Genomic DNA, 22,298 nt, shown 5'->3' on the forward strand with positions numbered 1-22,298 from the left:
GGAAATGTATTGCAAATGTTCCACGTCTAAGAAATCTGAGGGAGTGAAAGAAAACAGCATTTATTCATAACTGTCCTTCTGGGTTTTTTCATGCAGGAAGTGGGCAGCATTATTGGAAAGGTGGAGTATTTCTTTTGGATTATCCAGTTTCATCCAGAATAATACAAATGCGCTTGTTGAATAAGTGATGGAATTACATCATACGCTTTTCTTTTCTGTCTTGGACTCTAAAGAAAGGAGAAACTGTGAAGAAGATGCGTGAGGAGGTGGGCTTCATTGTACAAACCAGCATGGCCTTAACATGTTATACAATATTCAGTCATTGATAGAAACACATTTAAAGTGTTATTTACAGACTGAAAGGTGTGTCTAAATATTGTATGAGTGCTCCCCAATGTAATTATAGAGAGAGAGACATCGCTACAGGCAGAACTTTGAAAGATGGTCAAATCCAGTCACTTTGTGTGATTTTCCGAATTTCTCCGGATTGTTTTGATTTCAGAGCTCAGCAAGGATCAACATTTCTGAGGGCAACTGCCCAGAGCGGATAGTCACCATCACCGGACCGACCGACGCCATCTTCAAGGCCTTTGCCATGATCGCCTACAAATTTGAAGAGGTGCCAGAGGAAGTTTGTATTTTTTTTGCTAAAAATACAGATTATATATTGTGTGTGTACAGAATACAGTATTATGTACTTTGGCATACGACTTACACAAAAAACCTTGGTTTTGGTGGAGCCCAGCCCTTCAAATATTGTAATGAGTGCACTTTGTTTCCAAAGCACATAGTCTAGTGAAAGGGAAAGAGTTGTTACGGTGTTTGAATGTACCGATTTGAGTCATTTAGCAGGTTGTTATCCAAAGGGAATTGCAGTGAATCCAGATAAGCAGGTTGAGTTAGACATCTTACTCGACGACCCCTAAAGGTTATACTGGGCCGGTTGGGATTCAAACCCAGAACATTCCGACCTTTTAGTAACTTGGAAAAATGTTTCATTTTAATTTGGTGTCATAAATATTTGCCTGTTAAGCCCTTTGAGACTGTAATGGTGATTAAGGGCTATACAAATAAAATTGAATTGAATGTAATTGAATTTGGTATGCTTGTGCCCAGTTGAACAAGGACAAGTTATTTTTGAGGAGATATTTTTTTTTTTAACCAGATGTAGCGTAACTATTTCAATGTCTTGTCACCATGGTCACTGTTGAAAGTGTCCCCACCGTGTTCTTCAATCCATCTTCGAGTCATCCTTGCACATGAGGCTCTGGGAACGTCTTTATGTTTCCAACAATTCTAGTTGTTTGCTCAGTTTCAATTTAACGCATCATTGCTGTGAAAAAATATGTGTATAGTAGTAGCATAACTTGCAGTAGTAAAACTTCTTAGAAGCAATCATAGTTCAAATGTATTTTTCTATGTAGTAGTAGTAGGAGTAGTAGTAGAAGGTGTGGTTGTGGTTGTAGCAGTAGTAGAATTGTTGCATCCTCACACGTAAAGTTGTGCATGTCCACAATCTTCCATTTCAGCAGACAGATGATTGGCAGAAGGTGAATTTTTTATATTTTCCTTCGAAATAAACTGCACTCCAAACAAACATTGTGTGTACAAACATAACGCTTATATTCTAAATAATTGTAATCTAGATGCGCTGTTAAGCACCTTGAAATTGTCCAACAATGAAAGGTGCAATATACAATTTATAATTATTTTGAATATTTTTATTCTTAGATAATGTGTCAAAACTGTGTACTCTAAATAATGCATGTTTCACATTCTGACTAAAATAGTACAGTTTGATTACTTTTTAAACAATGTAATACATACAAGCTGCATAATGCACTTTAAATGTGAATTTCACAACCATAGTCACAACAGAAAATACCCACACAGGTGGCTATTAGGCAACATACTGACCAGGTTATTAAAACAGTATTCAGTTGGCAAAGTTACGACACCCAACATTACATATACCATATACAAACAAAACAAAATATGTCTTCATCACTGCATATGTCTTGCCACGGATCAGACATGATCAAAGACTTGAAGGACGAAAAATAACAATGCTAGACGATGTCTATTTTGCCCAATTATATCCCAATGTCCAGAGTCTACCTGTAGGTATCGACCCACTCCTTAATGACATGTATCTAAAAATCCCTTTGGAAAAGACTCTCTCCTTTCTCATGTATCTTTACCAGTGTAGCTCCCAACTAATGGCAGCTCATCTGGAGGGGAGTGTATTTGGGTCACCTGGCAGCAGATAATACTAAATAGAATATTTTTTATATATTTAGTAAATAATAACTACAACGTTATCATTATTATTAATATAATTTTTCTTTTATTGAAAATTGCTATTATTTTGTATGCATTTTTCATGCAAAAAATGCAGTTTATTGTGTGCAATTATATATTTATTTAACTTTATGTATTCAGAGGAAAAGGGCTTATATCTACTGTTTGTCTCTTCCAGGACATCATCAACTCGATGAGCAACAGCCCGGCCACGAGCAAGCCGCCGGTCACCCTGCGGCTGGTGGTGCCTGCCAGCCAGTGTGGATCCCTCATCGGGAAGGGAGGCTCCAAGATCAAGGAGATGAGAGAGGTGTGGGAGGAGACCGTTGTGATCATAACAACCCTCTTCTTCTGGCTTGTTGAGTAAAATGGCTCGGCGTAAAGTGAAAGCCATTGCTATGCCTTTCCGAGGCTAGTTTATAATGAATTTACGTCAAATGAAGTTCAAATACTTTATTATTACATCACATTACATGTATTTAGCTGACTCTTTCATCCAAACTGATTTACAATATGGTTTAATTATGGTTAGATAACCCAACAACGGAGATACAATCCAGAAATTGCAAGAATCATGCACGTACAACCAATTAATCAATAAGATAACTGCTTCAAGTGGTACGATTTAGAACTAAGAGATAGAGAAAGGATTTTGAAAACAAAATGTCATGGGCCAAGATGCAGTCTGAACATATTCAGATTCTATTCAGTCTGCGACAGAAGACATGTAGGGTTTCTGCTGTCCTGATTTCAGTGGGGAGGTCGTTCCAACGGAGCCAGCACAGAAAACATTCGGGATTGTGTTAAGCAGCAGCTGGGACCTGTCGTTGTGAGGGAGCAAGCCCTTTAGCAGTCATAGAGGATTGTGGAAAGGGCTGGGGGGGGGGGTATGGGGTGACCATGTCCTGGAAGTAGGATTGACCTGAGACACTCGCAGCACTTTAGGCTAGTGCCAGTGGCTTAATCGTATTCAAACAGTCACCTGCAGCCAGCACAGCGTGCAGAGGAGCGGTGTAGTGTTTGAGAACGTGGGTGTGTTGAAGATGTGCTGGGCTGCTGCATTCTGGGTGAGCTGCAGAGGCTGGATGGCACACGCAGGCAGACCAGCCAGAGGGGAGTCACAGTAGTCTAAGCGTAAGGTGACAAGAGCCTGGTCCATAACCTGGGTGGCCTTGTGGGTGAGGAACGGACGTATCCCCCTCGATGCCGCACAGCATGAACCTGCAGGAGCGGCTGGGAGTACCTACCCTGGTAGGAAGAGCGGCTCAGTCTGGTGCAGATTTGGCCTCAGGTGGTGTGTCCCCATCCACTGATATGACAGCCCGACATACAGAGGTTCACGCTGCGGTGTTTGAGACCGTGAAGAAGATGGAATTAGTCTTTATAATTAGTCTAATGAAGGCAGGAAGGGAATGACAGAACTGACTTGGTGTACATAAGAGTACATTTGTTTATATTAGTGACGCGCAGATACTCACAGGCACACTCTACCACACATACAAACACACACATCTGGTCAATGTGAAAAAAAGTAATGTGATGCTTTTATGCTGCTGAAGTTCCGAAAACCTTCATAACCACCTGACACCCACCGTCTTTTTCACACAAACGCACATTCAGGCACCTCACACACAGACACATTCGACACACACACCCACACACACACACACACACACACACACAAACACACAGTAACACACACAGAAAAATACAAATACACACCCACACACACACACACACACGCACAAACACAGTAACACACACATACACACACACTCACAGAAACACAGAAACACACATAGAAACACTCAGACACAAGCAAGCAGACACACACACGCACACAGACACAGACACACAAACACACACACACATGATTTCAAGTAGAGATGTCCTGAGTGCTCAGAAATAAGCTGGGAGCGTTCTAAAATAGAAATGGTTTTATACAGTCAGGCATTCCGCGCATTCCACCCACTGTTAGCAGGATGGCTGAGGCCATTCTAACAAATGACACTAAAATAATAGCTCTTAAATCATACTCTTTAATACACCTCACAAAACTCAACACACCCTACCCTCTCCTTGGCTGCAGTCGACGGGGGCCCAGGTGCAGGTGGCCGGGGACATGCTGCCCAGCTCCACCGAGCGCGCCGTCACCATCTCCGGCACGCCAGAGGCCATCATCCAGTGCGTCAAGCAGATCTGCGTGGTCATCCTGGAGGTAGGGCCGTGCTCTACTCTTGTCCATTATCTACATGCTGTCTGTCCATACGTCCAGGTCATGTGTCTGGCTGCCAGTGAGACTAGACTCTAGTCTCGACCTTTAGAATATACACAAGCAGCAAAGGGATAGAATGGAATAGAATAGAGTAAGAACTTTTAAGATTAAGATTGAGTGGGTCTGGCTCTGTCTGTCGGTTGGGTTGGCGATATCTACATGTCTTCAGTTATTTACTGTATTTATTATAAGTTATTCATTTGGCTTTTGCACTGCGTCTTTAATTGCTGGCTGGATGGATGTAATTATAGTTATAGCAGGTTCCTTGAATAGCACAGCTGTCAATTAGTGCACTAAATGCAGGCACTTGGACATGATTTCCGCTGCTTCTTTGATCATTATTCATAATTAAAACACGCTTTGGTTAAATACTCAAATCCGATTGGTCAATTATGGCAATTTACTGTTTGTTGCTTCTGAAAAGCAGGCCGCTGCTATGAATAACACACTGTTGCTATGCATACAGTCATTTAACTGAAGAATTAATCTGTAGAGAGGATGAATAAATAAAATATTATTTTTTTTTGTAGAACCTTTTATAAAACTTTTTTTATTTTTTCTTTAAAACTTGTTTATATACATTATATTATCGGGACTATAGTAATATGCCATTTTGTCACTGTTAGTCAAATAAGACTGTATTTTAGAGAAAACAGGTTTCAAAACCATGATTTCCCTGAATAACACGTAAATGTTATACTCTTAATACTAGAACTCTCTGCCCAAAACAAGTTTTCTATATCTCAGTGTTTGAATTCCGGCTGAAACAGTGGGTTCACTGGCTCCTTAAATCAACACTATATATATATATATATATATATATATATATATAGTGGACACTGGAGCGCCCCATAAATAGCAACCAAGTAACAAGGCGAAAACAATCTTTCCCCCTCCATTTTCCTTTGATGAGTTTCAGGAATATCTCTGTATATATATATATATATATATATATATATATATATATATACATACAGAGAGTCTCCGCTCGGACGTCCCTTAGACAGAGTATGGCCACTTCCAAAACCTGTCTCTCGCCGCACAGCATCCGAAATGCCCTATGCATGGTTATGCAACCTAATCCCACCATTAGATGGTCAAGGTTGACCGGGACCTCTCGGCAGCAGACCGATTCAATGGCAGTGTCCATGCTCCGGCAGCACCCACACGCACACCAGTCACACCCACACGATCCGAAGGTGGAGCTGGAGCCTTAAATTGATCCCTCTCCACCGGGTGGCAGTCGGACCCTACAGGCATGTCCCTCACAGGCTCAAACGCGTAACCAGCCATATTAAAATCACTATTTTTCACCGTGGAGTGTAGAAGATGCTCGCATGTCTGCAGCAACAACCTAGTCCTACCATGCCAGGGACGTCATCAGCGCTCTAATACTAAAAGACGCATTTTCTTTTGTTGCTAAAAAAAGCTATCGATAGATTTTTTTAAATAATTGTTTTTCATCTTTAAGCATCTTGTATTAGCAGGCGAACGTTGGCCCATTTAATCATTTAACATCTTAATTTTTTATGTAATTGACAGGGATCTCTTGGCTGTGTGAGGCATACTAAAACATATAAAAAATAATCGACAAGCCTTGCCTTTGTCATTGTATTGTGTTTTTCTTAACACATCCTTCACTTAGTGAGTTATACCCTTACCTGAAGACAAGCTTAGGAAGCTCTTTTGTCATTGCCATTGCTATGTTCTAATCGCTCTGCTCCATTCTTCCCACAGTCCCCTCCGAAGGGAGCCACCATACCGTACCGCCCAAAGCCCGCCTCCACCCCGGTCATATTCTCCGGTGGCCAGGTAAGGGCACAGGCCCCAGCAGCCCCCACAGCCCCCTACATGAGCCTGGTGCTGAAGCATCAGCCCCTACATGAACCTGGTGCCCTTCCACTTCCACTTTGAACCTATGCAACCCAGAGAGACCATTGGGACTTGGTTGGTTTAGGTTTAGTTTCTATTGGTCAATGTTCGAGACAGTTCCCTATTTGATTAAGATTAAGGATGGATGACAGTAGACATAAAGTTTGAAATAGTAACATATAGGGGTAGAGGCTGTTTAGTTTACGGATACGTTTAGTGATTTTCACAACACTCTTCCCTCTTTTATTCGAAAATATGCGATCCTGATGGTTCCTCTTTAACTTCCAACTCAAGAGTTAGGCCCTTACCTGCAAAAAAGAATTTGCTCTTCAGCAGAATTAACCACATACTCTGCTATTTCAATTGAGTTTAACATTGAGCTCCGATCCCTTTCTCTCTCTCTCTCTCCCCCTCCCGCCCTCTCCCTCCCTCCCTCTCCTTCTCTCTCTCTCTCACTCTCCCTCCCTCCCTCTCCTTCTCTCTCTCTCTCTCCCTCTACCTCCCTCCCTCTCCTTCTCTCTCTCACTCCCACTCTCTCCCTCTCCTTCCCTCTCTCTCTCTCTCCCTCCCTCCATCTCCTTCTCTCTCTCTCCTACTCGTTCTCTCTCTCTTCCTTTCCTCTCTCTCTATCCCTCCCTCTCCCTCTCCTTTTCTTTCCCTCTCCCACTCTCTGTCCCCCCCCCTACTTCTCTCTCTCTCATTCTCTCTCTCTCTCTCTCTCTCTCTCTCTCTCTCTCTCTCTCTCTCTCTCTCTCTCTCTCTCTCTCTCTCTCTCCCTTCTCCCTCTCTCTCTCTCTCTCTCTCTCTCTCTCTCTCTCCCTTCTCCCTCTCTCTCTCTCTCTCTCTCTCTCTCTCTCTCTCTCTCTCTCTCTCCCTTCTCTCTCTCTCTCTCTCTCTCTCTCTCTCTCTCTCTCTCTCTCTCTCCCTTCTCCCTCTCTTTTGAGAAGCAGTGAAGTGCATTAAAGAGGGGAGGAGGGGGGGAGAGGAATGGAAAAGAAAGTAAGCATAAAAGGAGCAGCCGTTGACGATTCTATTAGTACCCTCAAATAAGCATATTTACACGCTTCCTGTGACGCATAAACAAGTTATTCAGCCAGGTAGAGGTGTCCTCCTTATAAATAATTTACTGAATTTACCACTGTGTTCCCGCCACTATTTTCGGTGACTGCATTTGCCCTAATGTTTCCCGATTTCAACTTTTCATTATGACGAGTCAACGTTCCTTACTAACCTCGATGACACCACACATCCAAAAGTTTTCTTTAGTTTGTCCTCACTAAAGGAGCACATAATGGCACATTACTCAAATATTAAAATGTTTGGATGAATGGGATTACAACAATGTATCACTTATTATTATGCTCGTGGTGAGTTTATAATGAAATCTCTTCCTCTCTCACATATTGCATCTTTAGGCCTATGTTTTGTCCAAATCCCTTTTATTAATGTTTTTCTTCATTTGTTTGTTTTTCCCTTCCAGGCCTACACAATTCAGGGACAATATGCCATACCGCATCCAGATGTGAGTTCCTGTCCCATCACTGATCATTATTCATAATCCTTCGGAATCCTCATTTACCTTGATTCCATCGAGGACAAATTTGACTTCATTTGTCCACGTCTGGAGAGTATCTAGGCTGCGGCTCCGTTGTCACGCCCTTAATTCAGAGTTAGGCCCAGTGATTGATGCCATTTATGGCGGCAGCTGACACGGCAATTACTCAAGTGGGGGTTTGACATCCACCAGCTCCATCTGCACCACCTTCTCTTCCTCCGCTATCTCCAACACCTCCTCTTCCTCAACCTCTACCCCTCCTCCTCTACCTCCACCGGCTCCCTGCCGGCTGTATGGAGCCTCCATCTCTCTTTCTCATGTGCGCATTCCTCTGAGAGATGACAGTGAGCTGCGAGGAACATCACCCCAAACATGCTTAATGTGGAGTTCAGGAAATGTGGCGTGAAGGTCAACTTGGCTGGTTGTTTTATCTTTGGTGTGTGTTTGAGGAAAAACAGAATAGTGTTGAAGGTATTCCCGTATTCCCTCCTTCTGGTCAAATCGGGAAGGCAATAAAGGGGATATCTCCGTTTCATGCAGTCTTCCATGAGGTTTGTCGGCTTTTGTACCCAAAGCTCAGGTTGGATAGACATTTCATGAATTTGAAAAGGGTCGATATTTAATGAAACACACCAAAAGGAAAAAACTAAGATGACTAAGATGAACGAATATAAAAAAATGATAACAGGATGTGATTCAAGATCCATCCATCCCTGGGGAATATAATGATGACCACGACCGCCTCACTTTCCCCAACCCTCTCTCTCTCTTTTTTCTTTATTTTGTGTCCCACTTGTCCTTCACCACAATGTGTTCCCAGACCGGTTCTGGGCTCTTGAATTCTGGGGTTTTAGCGTTCTTTGATATTTATATTGAGTTTTATTTTTTTATTCTTCAGTTTTCAGTAGATTCTGGGTGTTACAGTTGGTTTTGGGGGGGGGGGGGGGCAGCTGGTTATTGGCTTTATCAGCTTGTTGTTCAGCTGGTTCGGGTCTTTTTCAGTTGGTTTTGGTATGTTTCGGTTAAATGTGCATGATTAGAATCAGCTATGAGGAGTGTGGTCATCTTACAAAGCTTGGCAGCAAATTAAATTCAACAGCTACAAGGACAATCACCTGTCATTCACAAACAACTCTTGGACAGATATTGATGAGGGCACTCTAATCATCAGCCATTATTTTACTTTGTTTTTGTTCAGTGTGGTTGTGATTTTAAACATTCAAGGCAGTCGGTTGAACTTAGCAGTTTACTCTACTATCTATGTTGATTCTACATCTGCTCAGAAACACATTGGCGATGCCAGACCTTGTTTAGTGGTCATGAACATCATCAACGTGTGGGAAATAGCAATTCTTGTGGCATGGTTTTGAGTTCTGGGCTTTTTCAATGTCTGTCTGTATTTTTCAGTTGGTTGTGGGGTTGTCCGGATGATTCTTGGCTCTTGAATTCTGGGTTTTTTGATTATTTTGGTCTTTATTTGGAGAGTTAGTCTTGTTCTTGGTTCTCTGGGTTTCCTGTAGGATCTGGGTTTTGACATGACCTTGGTGGTCTTTAGCAGGACGTTTGGGAGGATTGGGGCTGTTTCTGATCCTGAAGTGATATAGGTACTGCATCTGGGGATGGACCAAGGGCATAGACCATGGATTATTATTTAGATTATTATTTTGTCAATTATTTATTTAGAAAAAGGTGTGGTTACAGTTACACACTTACTGACAGAGGTGCTGCAAGAGGAGTTCTTCCGATTTGACAGGTTGCACCCTATCAGTGAACTGTTGAGGTTTGCAGTGACACAGCCATAACCAGACCCGGAACCCAATCGAACACCAGACAGAATATTATAAACATCCAGGTTATTATTAAGGGCCTTTTTTTCAAATATTTTGATAAAAAAGGCAGCACAGAGTTGGATCTTTAATAGTTACAATCAGCCTGATCAGCACCCTTCTAAAATGGACACACAACAGCTGCTTTTCAAGCAGTACGGAGCAAGGGTTAAAACCTTCAGACAGCTTGCGTAGCCCTATTTCCGATTTTCTCTAAATGCCAGCCAGTCTTCAGGGGATCTGCAAAGCCAAAAAAGCCGCCTTGTACAAGGCAGCTTCTATTTGACGAAGGAGCAATACAAGCTCATGGTCAAAGCAGGGACTGAGTTCAATTTATATTCTTATTTTCTTGACAGTGGCATGCCTTTTGGCATTGGCACTAAACAGGTCACAAAACATATTCCATGCATCATTTACAGAGGGGCTCAGGCTGACACTAAATCATTCCACGTACCAGGTCATATGTGAAGGCATGGACCATTGATAAACCATTGTCACCATTGAGCATTACTGTTTTTCAGGATTAATTTGCTACTAATCAGGAAATGCTGTTTGTTTGAACATAGGCAATAAAACATTGGTTGGTAATATCCTTGAAAAACACAACATTATTGTTGAATTGAGAAGATAGTATGTATCAATGTGGTATTTTCAGGGTTTTCAGGGTCGTATATGGGAGGAAGGGATATGATTTGTTGGAGATTTAAGGAGTCAAATTGCTGTAGTACATTGTCAGGTGGCTTCAGCATATCCCAGTTAAAGTCCCTTAAGAGGGAAAGCTCTGATCTGGTAATGGGGCCCAAGGCACTGCTTAAGAGGCTGCTAGGGTACATGCCGGAGCTGCTGGGAGGTGATAACAACCAGCAGATGACAATGGGTGGCATCCCTTTAAAGTTGTTATTATAGATAGCAACCCAGGAATGATTCATGAACACATACATTAAATTGTTCTATTATATATACTAAATTTATAGTCAACACACCTCTTGAACTGAGCTTTTTTGCCCAGGTTTTTTCCAAGCACAGAAAAATAATATAATTTGTAGCATTTCCATACTGGGGAGAGCAACATTTGCAGCATGTTAAGGGTGTACATTTACATTCCCTGAAATAATTAGCAGAAGAGCAATACGTGCATTGGAATCAATAGATGCCATACAGGCGTTATTGAACAACAGATGATATCAAAATGAATTAAAAAACAAAAATCCACCAACCATATGCCTAAGCTGATTACAACTTTACAAAGAGTTTTTACAGTCTCAGATGGTAACAAAATCAATTTGAATGATAGCCTTTTAACAGCCAACTGCCCAGCTGATTAAAACTTTATAGAGTAGAATCAATGAAATTGTTTAGTTTAGTCAAGTGTTCTGAAATTGAAGCCTGGCAGAGACCCGTGCTCTTCCTGGGGATAGAGACCTAGAACGTCCCAGGTGGAGAAGGCCCACCAGGCTTTATCTGGTTCAGCAGATACCATAGCGGTCCAGGGTAGCTCTTTTACTGGGGCTATTTAACACCATTAAGGTTCCCGCTGAGTGGGTTCAGTTCCCGCGGGCTGTTCCTAAACAACCGTGACTACCGGGAGGTGCTCCGGTGAGGTAGGAACGGTGAGATCCGGTACCATATTCGGCCGAGAGATTTGATATTGGAATTTCCTGATCATACGGTTGTCATCTTGCTAGAGCTTATGACAGTGTAGGATCGTCCCAGCTTTCTCCTTGTTGTGGCCTGCTAGCTCCATCAGCACTATCTTCACCTATCATACCATGCTTACGCTTCCACACCATGACTTATTTGTGTAGACGTAGTGGCACTAGATAAGAGCAGGGGTTTAGCACCTTCAGTGACTTCCTGTCCAGTCGCCTTGTTCCTCTGGACAGAACCTTAATTCTGGCATTCGGCTTAACCAATATCCTCCCAGCAATGTGTTCTGCCTACAGGTTACAATGAAGGGTACTTCTCAGGTTTTTGTTTCTGCAGCTATTACATCGTTCCCTAAAAGCACATTGATTTTGAACTGACTCCTCAGTTTATATTTAGATCCTTACATAATTCCTTCAGTTTTACCTAGATGTAAGGATAATTTGATTACCGTCAACCAATAATTTATATTGGTTGGCTCCACCCCAGTCTTGCTGACATTGGATCCCAAAAGAGTTGAGTCATCAGCTCTAAGTAACTTTGCTGGAATGTTGTCAGCCCTATAGCTTTACAGTGATGCTGTGCTAGCATCCCCATTATCTTTTCTCTTTTTTTGAGGCAGAAAGACTGGAAGTACTCCAAGCCCAGCATTATGCGCCATCCCATACACTCTAATACTGGCGGGCAATTCTCAGACTAATTTGCTAGCTACTGTCGTAAAGAATGTGTAAGATCGATTGGGGACAGCGGTTTTGTCAAACAAGGTCTCCCCATTAATGCAAGCCTATTCCTGTTTCTTCTGGGGTTTTTCATTTGGATCCGTCTTGCTTTTTTTTGATTCCGGGGATCTGGTTCTGGGGTTATCAGTTGGTCCTATTCGTTTTTCAGCTCTTTCTGGGTGCAATCATAGTCATTGTCGTTTTTTGACAATAACCTCTCAGCTCTGCTGTTCCTTCCTGACCCCCTCAGCAGCTGACCAAGCTCCACCAGCTGGCTATGCAGCAAACGCCCTTTACTCCCCTCGGACAGACCACCCCTGCTTTCCCTGGTACGTACCCACAATCCTTTTCCCTCCTCCGGTCACAACCTCCTCCTCCCCCCTCCTCCTCCTTCTCCTTCCCTTCTCTCCCTTCTAGAAACCTTTCCTCATGTTCCACTTCGTTTTTATTTCTTTAGGCACAGCAGGAAATTTCCCGTGGTGGTTGCTATCCTTGAAAAAGACACCTTTACTTTTCTTCTTTTGTGAGATCCTTTTTCCTTCTCTGTCATACTTCATGGCTGTCTGAGGCAAAAAAAGGCTTGTGTGATTTTTGACTTCCAAGCAGGGTAATCACGATGGTAGTACCGGTACTCTTCCAGAGACAGGGATTGTATTTCTTTTCTTTTACAGGAGACGTCATCTTTAAGGTTGAGCTGGATTGAAAAATCAAACCAAAACGTACCAATCTTCTTTGGGCCTGGGTAGAAACAAGGAGATTGTCAGAAAGACCTTGGGAAATCACACACTTCATACAATTTGCAACGTGTCCGCTAGTTCCTGGTACATCGTTAGAAGGTGTTATGAAAGTAAGCCTTAAGGAAAAAGGGTTTTGCCTGGTGACTTTATATTTTCTAATCAAATAGTTTCCACTTCTGTATATAATTATTTTTCAGATATTAGTAGTAACTACCAGTGGTAGTAAACATGTCATTATTATTGCATTACAATTTTTAAAACCATGTTATATCATTCAGAAATCAATCCTTATTTATTGTACAATGATGGTTTTGAATAACAGGGTTTGTTCAACTTTGACCTCTCAAAGCTGAGTTCTGCCTGCAACCCCAAGATGCTTTACTTCCTGTTCCAGGTCTGGACGCCAGCCCCCCCGCCAGCACCCATGAGCTCACCATCCCCAATGACGTGAGCGCTCACAAACACATTCTCTCTCTCTCTCTCTCTCTCTCTCTCTCTCTCTCTCTCTCTCTCTCTCTCTCTCTCTCTCTCTCTCTCTCTCTCTCTCTCTCTCTCTCTCTCTCTCTCTCTCTCTCTCTCTCACACACACACCATGCACAAACTGTAGTCTAGTTAACTTGTTGGTAATCACAGTTACAATCTCAAAGGGCTCAATATTTATTTATATATATTTACCTAGCCCCCCTCCCAAGAAGAAAAACAATTTATTAAGATGGAATAAATGTTGAGATGGAACGCAAAGTGGGGGATCCCTCCTTCCAGGGATTATTAGGAGTATAATGGGTGTCATAATCAATGGTGATTGGGTGCTAAATTAATTATGATTGATTAAATGGTTAGGGTCAGGGTCAGCTTCCCTGATGACAGGGGTCTTCCACAGATATGTTGTACAGACAGGGCACTGCATAAGATGACGCTTTTTTTACCTGCTGATATTTGAATACGCTTTTGGGATTTAGAGAAGGCAAGCTCCCAAAGGCAAGCTACTGGAGCGGCCGAGAAGGTCAATAGGGAATAATAAAGTGCTTCAGGTAGAATGGTGCTAATCCGTCCTGGGTTTTATAGGTAAGTAGTTGCAACTTTAACATTGTGTGTAGCAGTGTTCTGCACAAGTTGAAGGCTTTTCGCAGTGGAATAATCTACACCAGAGACAAGTGCATTCCAGTAATCTAGTCTAGACAATATAAATGCATGGATTAGGGTGTCTACATCCGATATGATTTTGTCAGGTGTAAGCAATGTCTCTAAGATGAAAGAAGGCAGCTCTGGTAATAATTATTTACATGATGATCAAAAGAAAAGCATAGGGGTGGCACAAGACACCGAGATTTTTGGCACTCGAACTTTGGATGATGGCATTGTGTTTGTTGGATGTTTTCGTATTGTGTTTGTTGTTGCTTACCGCTGATGATTATCAGCTCTGCTTTCCCTGTCTTAAGCAAGTAGTTTTACTTGCAGTCAGGCAAGATTCAATCTTCTAGATCAGGGGTCACCAACCTTTTTGAACCTGAGAGCAACTTCATTGGCACCCAGTTTGATACACTCATCTGTAATAACAAATTAGCCCGGTTTGCCTTTAGTTATATATTATTATTAATGATTAATGATACTCATCTATGTGAAGACTGTTCTAGATATATTATGTCTAGCCAATTTTTATCTTTTTAATGATTGCAATCCAGTCTTTTACATTTATGAGACATTTCATGACTTTCATACCTTTTTATTTGAACATTTATGTTTCGTGGCCCAATAATGCGATCAGGCGACCCCAAGTAAACACTGCATTTTGTCAATGCTTTATGTGAATTGTAATGAGTTGTATTTTCTGTTGGGATGTTCTCTTTGCTCTGGTCAGTTTTTTTTGCAATCCATGGTGTCCAGCAATGCAACAACTAACTTGTGTAGCTATTCATTGTATGCATGGACTGTTCCCAGTCTCCCTTGTCCTGTCGGTCACGTGGATAAAAGTGTCTGTTTAATTACTCAATCTAAATGTAAATAGCAAAAGTTGACACTGTTTGAGTGAAATGAACAAATCTATGAATCTCGGAGGGATTAACCTTGGCCTTTACTGGTTTATAAAGACTAAGGGCAGTGTGATGTTTCCATGAAGTATTCAATAGAGTTATTGCAGAAAATATATATTTATTTTTATTGCGCCTCAGTCAACCTTAATCAACTGAACAATAGGCCATAATAGACCTACATAATTGCACAATTCTGAATCATTGAATCCCCCTCCTACATCAATCCACTTCTCATCTATATTCCCTCCAGACCACTCAGCCCAGACAGGTCATTTAAGCCGAACATTGAGTGTCTGGTTCTTTGCACTCAGCTGTCCTCGCCGCTCTGTGAAATGCATTTCCGGTATCTTTCTGTATTCCAGCTCATAGGCTGCATCATCGGTCGGCAGGGCACCAAGATAAACGAGATTCGCCAGATGTCTGGCGCGCAGATCAAGATCGCCAACGCCATGGAGGGCTCCTCGGAGCGGCAGATCACCATCACAGGGACCCCCGCCAACATCAGCCTCGCCCAGTACCTCATCAACGCCAGGTAGCCCACCGCAACCGCGACCACCGGGCACAACGCTATTAGAGCTGAAGACCGAACAGGAAGGAACCCCAAAGCCCTGGAATATAATGGTCTGAATGACAGGGGGGAGGGGGGATAGAGGGAGAGAAACCTATCAGCCTATTTGTATCCGTCCTCCACAAACCACACACACACACGGCCAACACCGCCCTAGCCTATTTTACTCATTGATGCTATTTAAAGCAACATTGACGTCAGAGTCAAGGGTGATTCACCCTTGGTGATGATGTCGCCGTCGATGACGTGTGTATTCGTCGTCCGTCACAAATGTTGCAAGTCCCTTCTGTATTTGTTTTGGACATTTGTAGCGAAGGAATATAATTTGGGTTGAGGAAAGCAGAATGCCCGCCTCCATAACTGTTAAACAGAACTGTGGTTTAGCAGGTGGATGCTGAAATCAAAGTCAAAGGCAAAGTCAAATTCAACTTTATGGTCAATTTCAAAATATGTGCCAGACATACAGAGGAATCTAAATTGCGTTTATCTCCGACCAACGGTGCCCCTTATTTGTCAGCGGGTGCCAGAAATTATGGATAAATTAGTCAACCGGTTGATACAGTCCACCGGGAAGACTTGCAGGTTGATCTATCTACGATACATTTGGATGGACACCCCCATTTGGGATCTCACTATAGGATTACTCTCACAAATTTGACTTTAGATACATAATCTAAAGTCTGATAAAAGCCAAGCCTAAATCTTGCTGAACGGGGCGTTTCTCTGACAACTTTAATGCATCTTATCCTGTTGCTGGAGGCGGGTATCACTAAGCTCATAATTGGCTATTCAAAGCAAACACAAACTCGGCCAGCCCTAGTAAACAGTAAACAAAAAATGTAGACGAACTTTGTAGACTTCAGAAATACTTGACAAACATCCCCTTCTGCAAGCTTCATCCACTCGCACAAATTAGTTAGAAATCTGTTAACAAGTAAGGGTTAACAAAGCCCAACTTCAGTGTAATTCAGGTCTCACCCAGAAGTTCTTCAATATCAAAATCATTTAACTTTAAGTGTTTTTTAACATTCGTAAGCAATACACCGATTTATGACGGTATTACGTGGTCAAATTATTAGGCGTATTATTCATGTCTTTGAAAACATCTTCCTATTTTGGAATCAGTAAACCAGTGTGAAGTGAACAGAAATTAAAATTAAAATTCACATGGATGCAGCAGAGGCTTTGAGGAATAGAAATGTTACCTTTGGCCATGTTGGTTCCATAGGGCCCAGAACACCCCAGGCACCTGCAGGCCTCTGCCTTTTCCTTAGAGATAAGGGAAGCTGGCTGTGTGCAGTGCAGGACCCTCAGAAGCCTGGACTCCTGGCTTCTTCTGCCTTTATGTATTATCTCTGACCACTGGAACCTATAAATGCTATTATCAGCAAAGACACCAGAATTGTCTCCACCGCAGCGAAAACCGCAGCCATTTTGGGCTCCGCGGGTCTTCCAAACCTCAAAGCCAGCAATTGTTTTGCCTGGAGAATATTCATGCCTTTTTTACCTTTTTTTTTTGTTGAATGTTTTGAATCTGTTTCTTGTTGTTAACTTATTGAAAGCAGTTTTCCGAAACCCAGAGGAGCACTAATGTCTGTTTCCCCCAAATAATCCCTACCGCAGGTTCAGGGATGTGGCGGCCATGTGGAACGACCCTTCTTCAATGGCCACGTCTTGAAGTCTCGTCACATCATCTTCTGGTGTCCCCACACATCCCCCCCACCCACATCTACTTCTGGTGCCCTCACGCATCCCTAACCTGAACCCTAACACTCCACCCTCTCAGCTCCACAACTAAAGGAGAACCAAACCCCAAGACCACGTCTACATTGTTTTGCATTAGAAGACTCTCTCTCTCTAGGTTAAACACATGCTATTGCATGTATAACCTCTTATTGGCTGATAGTTACCCTCCTAATGAAGCGTTGATGCGACACGCCTGTCCTCTGCTGATTGAAACTGACCTGAAGGGGGGTTTACAGGGAGCTGGCAGCCCTGCCCCAGAATGAAACTAACCAGAGAGCACTTTTTAAAGGGGGCTATCCATTTTTCCTTGTCCCCTTTCAGATGAGTGGTTCTCTCCTGTGGAACCTCCCGTAGCCTTGCGTTGTTTTTGTTGCTTTTTCGGAGCACCTGAAGACGAGCCTCTTTTGCATTAGCCAGAAGTAAGCCAATGCAGATCCCCCCACCCCTCCCCTGTCCTTCTCCATTACAAGCAGCCCCAGCCTGCCCTCCCCCTTTTGAGTCCTTATATACATTCAAGTGTTCTGTCGCATGCCCAATCCAAAGGATATTGTTGTGTTTATTTATTTTCCTTATGCTTGGTTACATTGCCTTGCCTTTTTAAAAAGTGTGTCCAAGTCTTAAAATAAACCCATAAGAGGTATTAACCAAATGTATGAGTGATGTGAGGCATCTATCCGAGGGGGGGAGGATTGTGTTGATATGACGTGAAACAGCGTATTTCGTCACCATGCACCTTTCTAGGTCAGTGGTTATCACATCGGGCAGTCGGCCCCCTCTGAGATTCAAAACGTATTATTGCAAAGTAATGGGGGGGGGAAGAAGCACCAGCCCACATTTATGCAACATTGTCACATGAGTATGAAATGTCATTATTTCTTATTTTTTCCCTGGTATTTCCAATTTCTCTCCTCCCCTGAGCACCACCTGCACCCTGTTCCCGACTCCCCCTCCACCTATCTTGAGTGACACTGGAGGAGACGGGATGGGTCGCACTCAACACACACCCGGTACATCATGTCATCGATGAGCACCCTTTCAGTGCACCCAGTTGAGTTCATCCTCCTCGTAACTTCCTGCTTGTGTTTTTATAGTGAGGGTTGAGCCTTGATCACTGAGCGAGTGTTCATGGCCTTTTTTTGTACCGTCAGTCCTTGATATTCCACGCACGCTTCAGAACTTTTGTTTGGTTTAATTTAAAATGCGATTTTATTATTATCATCATGATTTTCATGTCCACTTTAGAATCCTTATTTTGTACTGCAGAGACTGGAGCAACGTTAGTTTGACCTTATTCAAAACCCTTAAAGGATTAGATATTCAAAGATTTGCCCAGAAGACCTTAATGGACTAATTTCACATAACCTATATTATAAATGTCAAAATTGTAATAGGGCACTGATAACTCACCTCCTCTGTATATTATTCCATGCATTATATACGTTGATTATTATATTATTATTATCCATTTTCAATATCAATGCTATGCTATTCTGACATAGTGGTAAATAAAACAATTGAAACAGCAATGATCAACAAACGACCTGTATGACTGCAAATCAATGGCAGGAAGTAGCGGGAATCTTGTGACGTAAACTAGCTGGCTGTTGGAATGTGTCTAGAATACGATCGGCTCCATTAAAGCATCAATAACACAATTTGGGGAAAAGGCAAAAAGATATACAAACTGACTGTGACGGAGACTAATCATTGCCATCTCTTTGGAGCGGTAGGCGGCTCTGTAGCAACAGCCGTCATAGGGCCTGCTGTCGTCGCTCTTATCATACATCCAAGGGTTGTTACATCAACCGTCACGTCAATGCGGCCGTTGCTAGGCCGCGCCACAGAGGTCTACTGCCACACACACTATGGGGTCTGCCCCGTGGTCCGGTGTGACTCACCGGCCGGGCTGTTACGGCCGCTTCACACATCATCTATCAACGTGTTCGGGGAGAGGAAAAAAAAAACATCAGGGTCAGGTTACTTAACCTAGTAAATGCAGGCCATCCAACACCCAGGTTTCATTTTGAATAGCAGAGGTCAATCTTTGCTATATATCTATCCCGATGTTTCCCGCCTATGTAAGCGCATATATGCCGATGTTATTTACCCAATGAAGCAGTTCTCACTCAGGAGGAATACCTGCAAATTACATTAGAAAGGATTTTGAAACCAACCGCTTCAAGGTGCCACTATCCAGCCATAGCTTTGTTGAGTTGCAAATGAGCAGGCATGTGAGAATAGGGACCCTAGTCAAAAGACTTGCCGTATCACTTTCTTTCATCGTGCCATATGGCCTTGCTGACTTGAGCGTTATTTATGTTTGAACATGCTTATTTATGTTTTTGGTTGTGCAGTGCTAGACTTATTTCTTCTTATAGTTCCCCACCATTTATTTTTTCTTTGGATTCTTCAAGTTGATCACTCAAAATCCAAACACAGTCTGAAGACATTGTACAGTGAACCTTTTCCATTTAACCTGAACATTATTGTTTTTTGTGTAGGCCTATTAATTTACTAGTTTATTTATTGATCTAAGAAGAGAAGGAACACGAAAATATTTAATTGAATCACACAAGGCTGCTTGAACGACCCAGACACAACTACCTGCATCCTCGCTCTACCTTGCTGTCTTCTCCTTAACCCGTCGTGCATATTGTCTCTCAAACCTAGCCCTCAAAAGGAGACTGTAACTAAAGGCACGGTGATGTGTGACTGCTGACGTATGTGTGTCCCTGTATGGTTACCAAAACCTACCTTTTGTTCACACACATGTGCTTTGCTGTTAGTTGTTATGTTTGGAGTCCAGAGGTTGAGGGGGGCTTATGCTCAGGGACTTGAGTAGGGTACAAGTAGCGAACAGGTCGAGGATGGAGGTTACTCGATCAAGTTGTAGACAGTACCTGTTTTAAAGATCTGTGTAATACCCTCAACCATTCAATATCAATCGTGTATTAATCGTTAGGTTCCGTTCATTTCTAAGGATAACTTTTGTATAAAAACGTTGATTGAAAATTGTATAAATCACTAGTCTATAGGCTATATCGCCTGTGAAACTTAAGCCATACTATAAAGGCATGTTGAATTCAAGTGATTGAAAGAATAAAAAAAGCTACATTAATCATCGCAATAGGGATGTATAATATCAACACAACTAAATATAATTCATATTTCAGTGGTCTGTTTTCTATTAACAATTTATTTTGCCCATTGTATTCAACTATGTACGTATAAGGTGTCAAAGTGGCAGCCACATTTGGTACCAAACTATAGGAAATATGTAGACATGATGTCGCTAGTATGCCTGGCTTGTATTCACTTCTGTCCGATCAATTCCGTTATTGTTGTTTTGTTTTGAAATCATGGCGTCACTTGTGCTCAAAATCATACAACATGCACAGTTCATAGGAATCCATAAAGACTGTGCTTGAGCATGACAAAGCAGCGAGTAGCTTTACCGATATACTAACACATTTGTGTTTGCCTTTATGTTAATTTGTTTGTTTTGTGCTTGAGCAGCAAAACTGATGATTATTTTTGAGCTCATGTACAGTGAAGCAAGCGATTTGACCAAATGAGTCCAAGCGGGTTGAATTTGATCATATGCTGCATACAGTTGTGTATTAGATTTGAAATTTGAAGTTGACTTTGAAATGTTTTGTAAACAGAAGAGAATAATAAAGTTCCGTTCCCTTCAATTTGGTGTCCTATTTTCTGAACAGCCAACCCTTTCGTGCCTTTCATATACAATCCCCAACATGTCGAACTTCTACTCCTACCGTTGTAAAACCTTTATAAGATATGTAATTTAACATTTGAAAAAAAAAAAAAATTTACATTGCAAACTTACATACATACCATACATATGTTAATTGATCATTCTACAGTTCAAATCTTACACAGGATACCTTAAGAAGGCATATCTGTTGCTGCCAGTAGAGGGCACTTTACAGATTCCCCCATATATTACAGTCAGCGATCCATCCATCTTCCCTTGTATTGTTTACTGCTGGGGAATTTCATCGCAGCAGTCCGTCCAACAGTCATTGATCCATCCATCTACGCTTGTTTACTGCTGTGGAGTTTCACTGCAGTGCTTTAACTGTCATGATCTTCCCCCAGACGGCTCAGACAGACTTCAGACGAGGAACTCCTGAAACCGGCAGAAAGCTTACAGCTCAAATAACGCTGGGCATTTAGTCTGTCACTCTACCCTCCTGAGAATCTTGGGGTAACCGGGATGTTTGCTCCAAATATGTGTCAATTAAAAGCCACCCACATAACCCAGAAAGCCCAGCAAGGATAATTAGTGGGGATCTATCCTGTAAATTATGCTTACTATAATATCGAGTGTTTAATTTCCGCTTTAACTTCTGTGTTTCATACAATACTCAAGTTCAATAAATTAACATGGGAGCCAATGTGGAGTGTTTTTATTGGTTTGAATAGAAAGGAGGTGGTTTCACTGAGATCCTTGCTTTCCTTCAAAGATCTGCAAATGACCACTCTCGTCTTAGATTCACTCAGATATCCACATGTGCCGTTGTCTTGCTAAGAAGATAATGACCCATTAAGTGTTTTGGACAGTATCTGTAATCCAATCTTCATTAAGCTGAAATATTGTAATTCACAGTGATTCTGCAATTTGACAATGACATTGATGCACAATACACAGATAATTAATAAACAAATGCCCTACACCAAAGGTCAAGTAAAGTCATTGATATGAACTTTCTGAAATGTTGGATTCAGTCATTCATTGCAGCCTACTGAAAGTGGAAATGTTGAAGATATTCATGTGAATAAAGGTCTTTTAACGCAATGGTGAGTGAGCCTATGGCCCAACGATGAAAGCTCATGCCTTTGCTGCAGTATAAATGTAACTGGGTGTCGGGGGCCCAACTGTTTGTATCCCCGGGAGAAAATGGCCACTTATCCCCAAGGTGGTCGCCAAAGAGAACCAAACGGTAAAGATGGCATATCATATAGAATTCTCTTTGCATACCTTGTCGAGGCAGCCACACTTTG

General features: G+C 42.1%; 1 protein-coding gene across 7 annotated transcripts in view; it reads left to right on the forward strand.

The window, feature by feature from the left end:
* The window catches only part of LOC132448468 (poly(rC)-binding protein 3), a 22,006-nt gene extending 1,038 nt beyond the window's left edge, over positions 1-20,968 (forward strand). The window contains exons 2-13 of one of the 7 annotated variants that reach the window (XM_060039809.1): positions 97-120; positions 234-266; positions 503-619; positions 1,530-1,550; positions 2,480-2,611; positions 4,391-4,519; positions 6,314-6,388; positions 7,929-7,970; positions 12,443-12,521; positions 13,324-13,376; positions 15,322-15,491; positions 17,151-20,968. In XM_060039809.1, the coding sequence (XP_059895792.1) occupies positions 97-120; positions 234-266; positions 503-619; positions 1,530-1,550; positions 2,480-2,611; positions 4,391-4,519; positions 6,314-6,388; positions 7,929-7,970; positions 12,443-12,521; positions 13,324-13,376; positions 15,322-15,491; positions 17,151-17,205 (930 nt within the window). In that variant the 3' untranslated portion in view covers positions 17,206-20,968. Of the gene's footprint in view, positions 1-96; positions 121-233; positions 267-502; positions 632-1,529; positions 1,551-2,479; positions 2,612-4,390; positions 4,520-6,313; positions 6,389-7,928; positions 7,971-12,442; positions 12,522-13,323; positions 13,377-15,321; positions 15,496-17,150 lie in introns of those variants that run through there. The other 6 variants (XM_060039810.1, XM_060039811.1, XM_060039812.1 and 3 more) reach the window with 6 other exon arrangements.
* Positions 20,969-22,298: the final 1,330 nt, after the last annotated feature.

This window comes from Gadus macrocephalus, chromosome 20 (assembly GCF_031168955.1).
Source record: "Gadus macrocephalus chromosome 20, ASM3116895v1".
NCBI classification, from domain to species: Eukaryota; Metazoa; Chordata; class Actinopteri; order Gadiformes; family Gadidae; genus Gadus; species Gadus macrocephalus.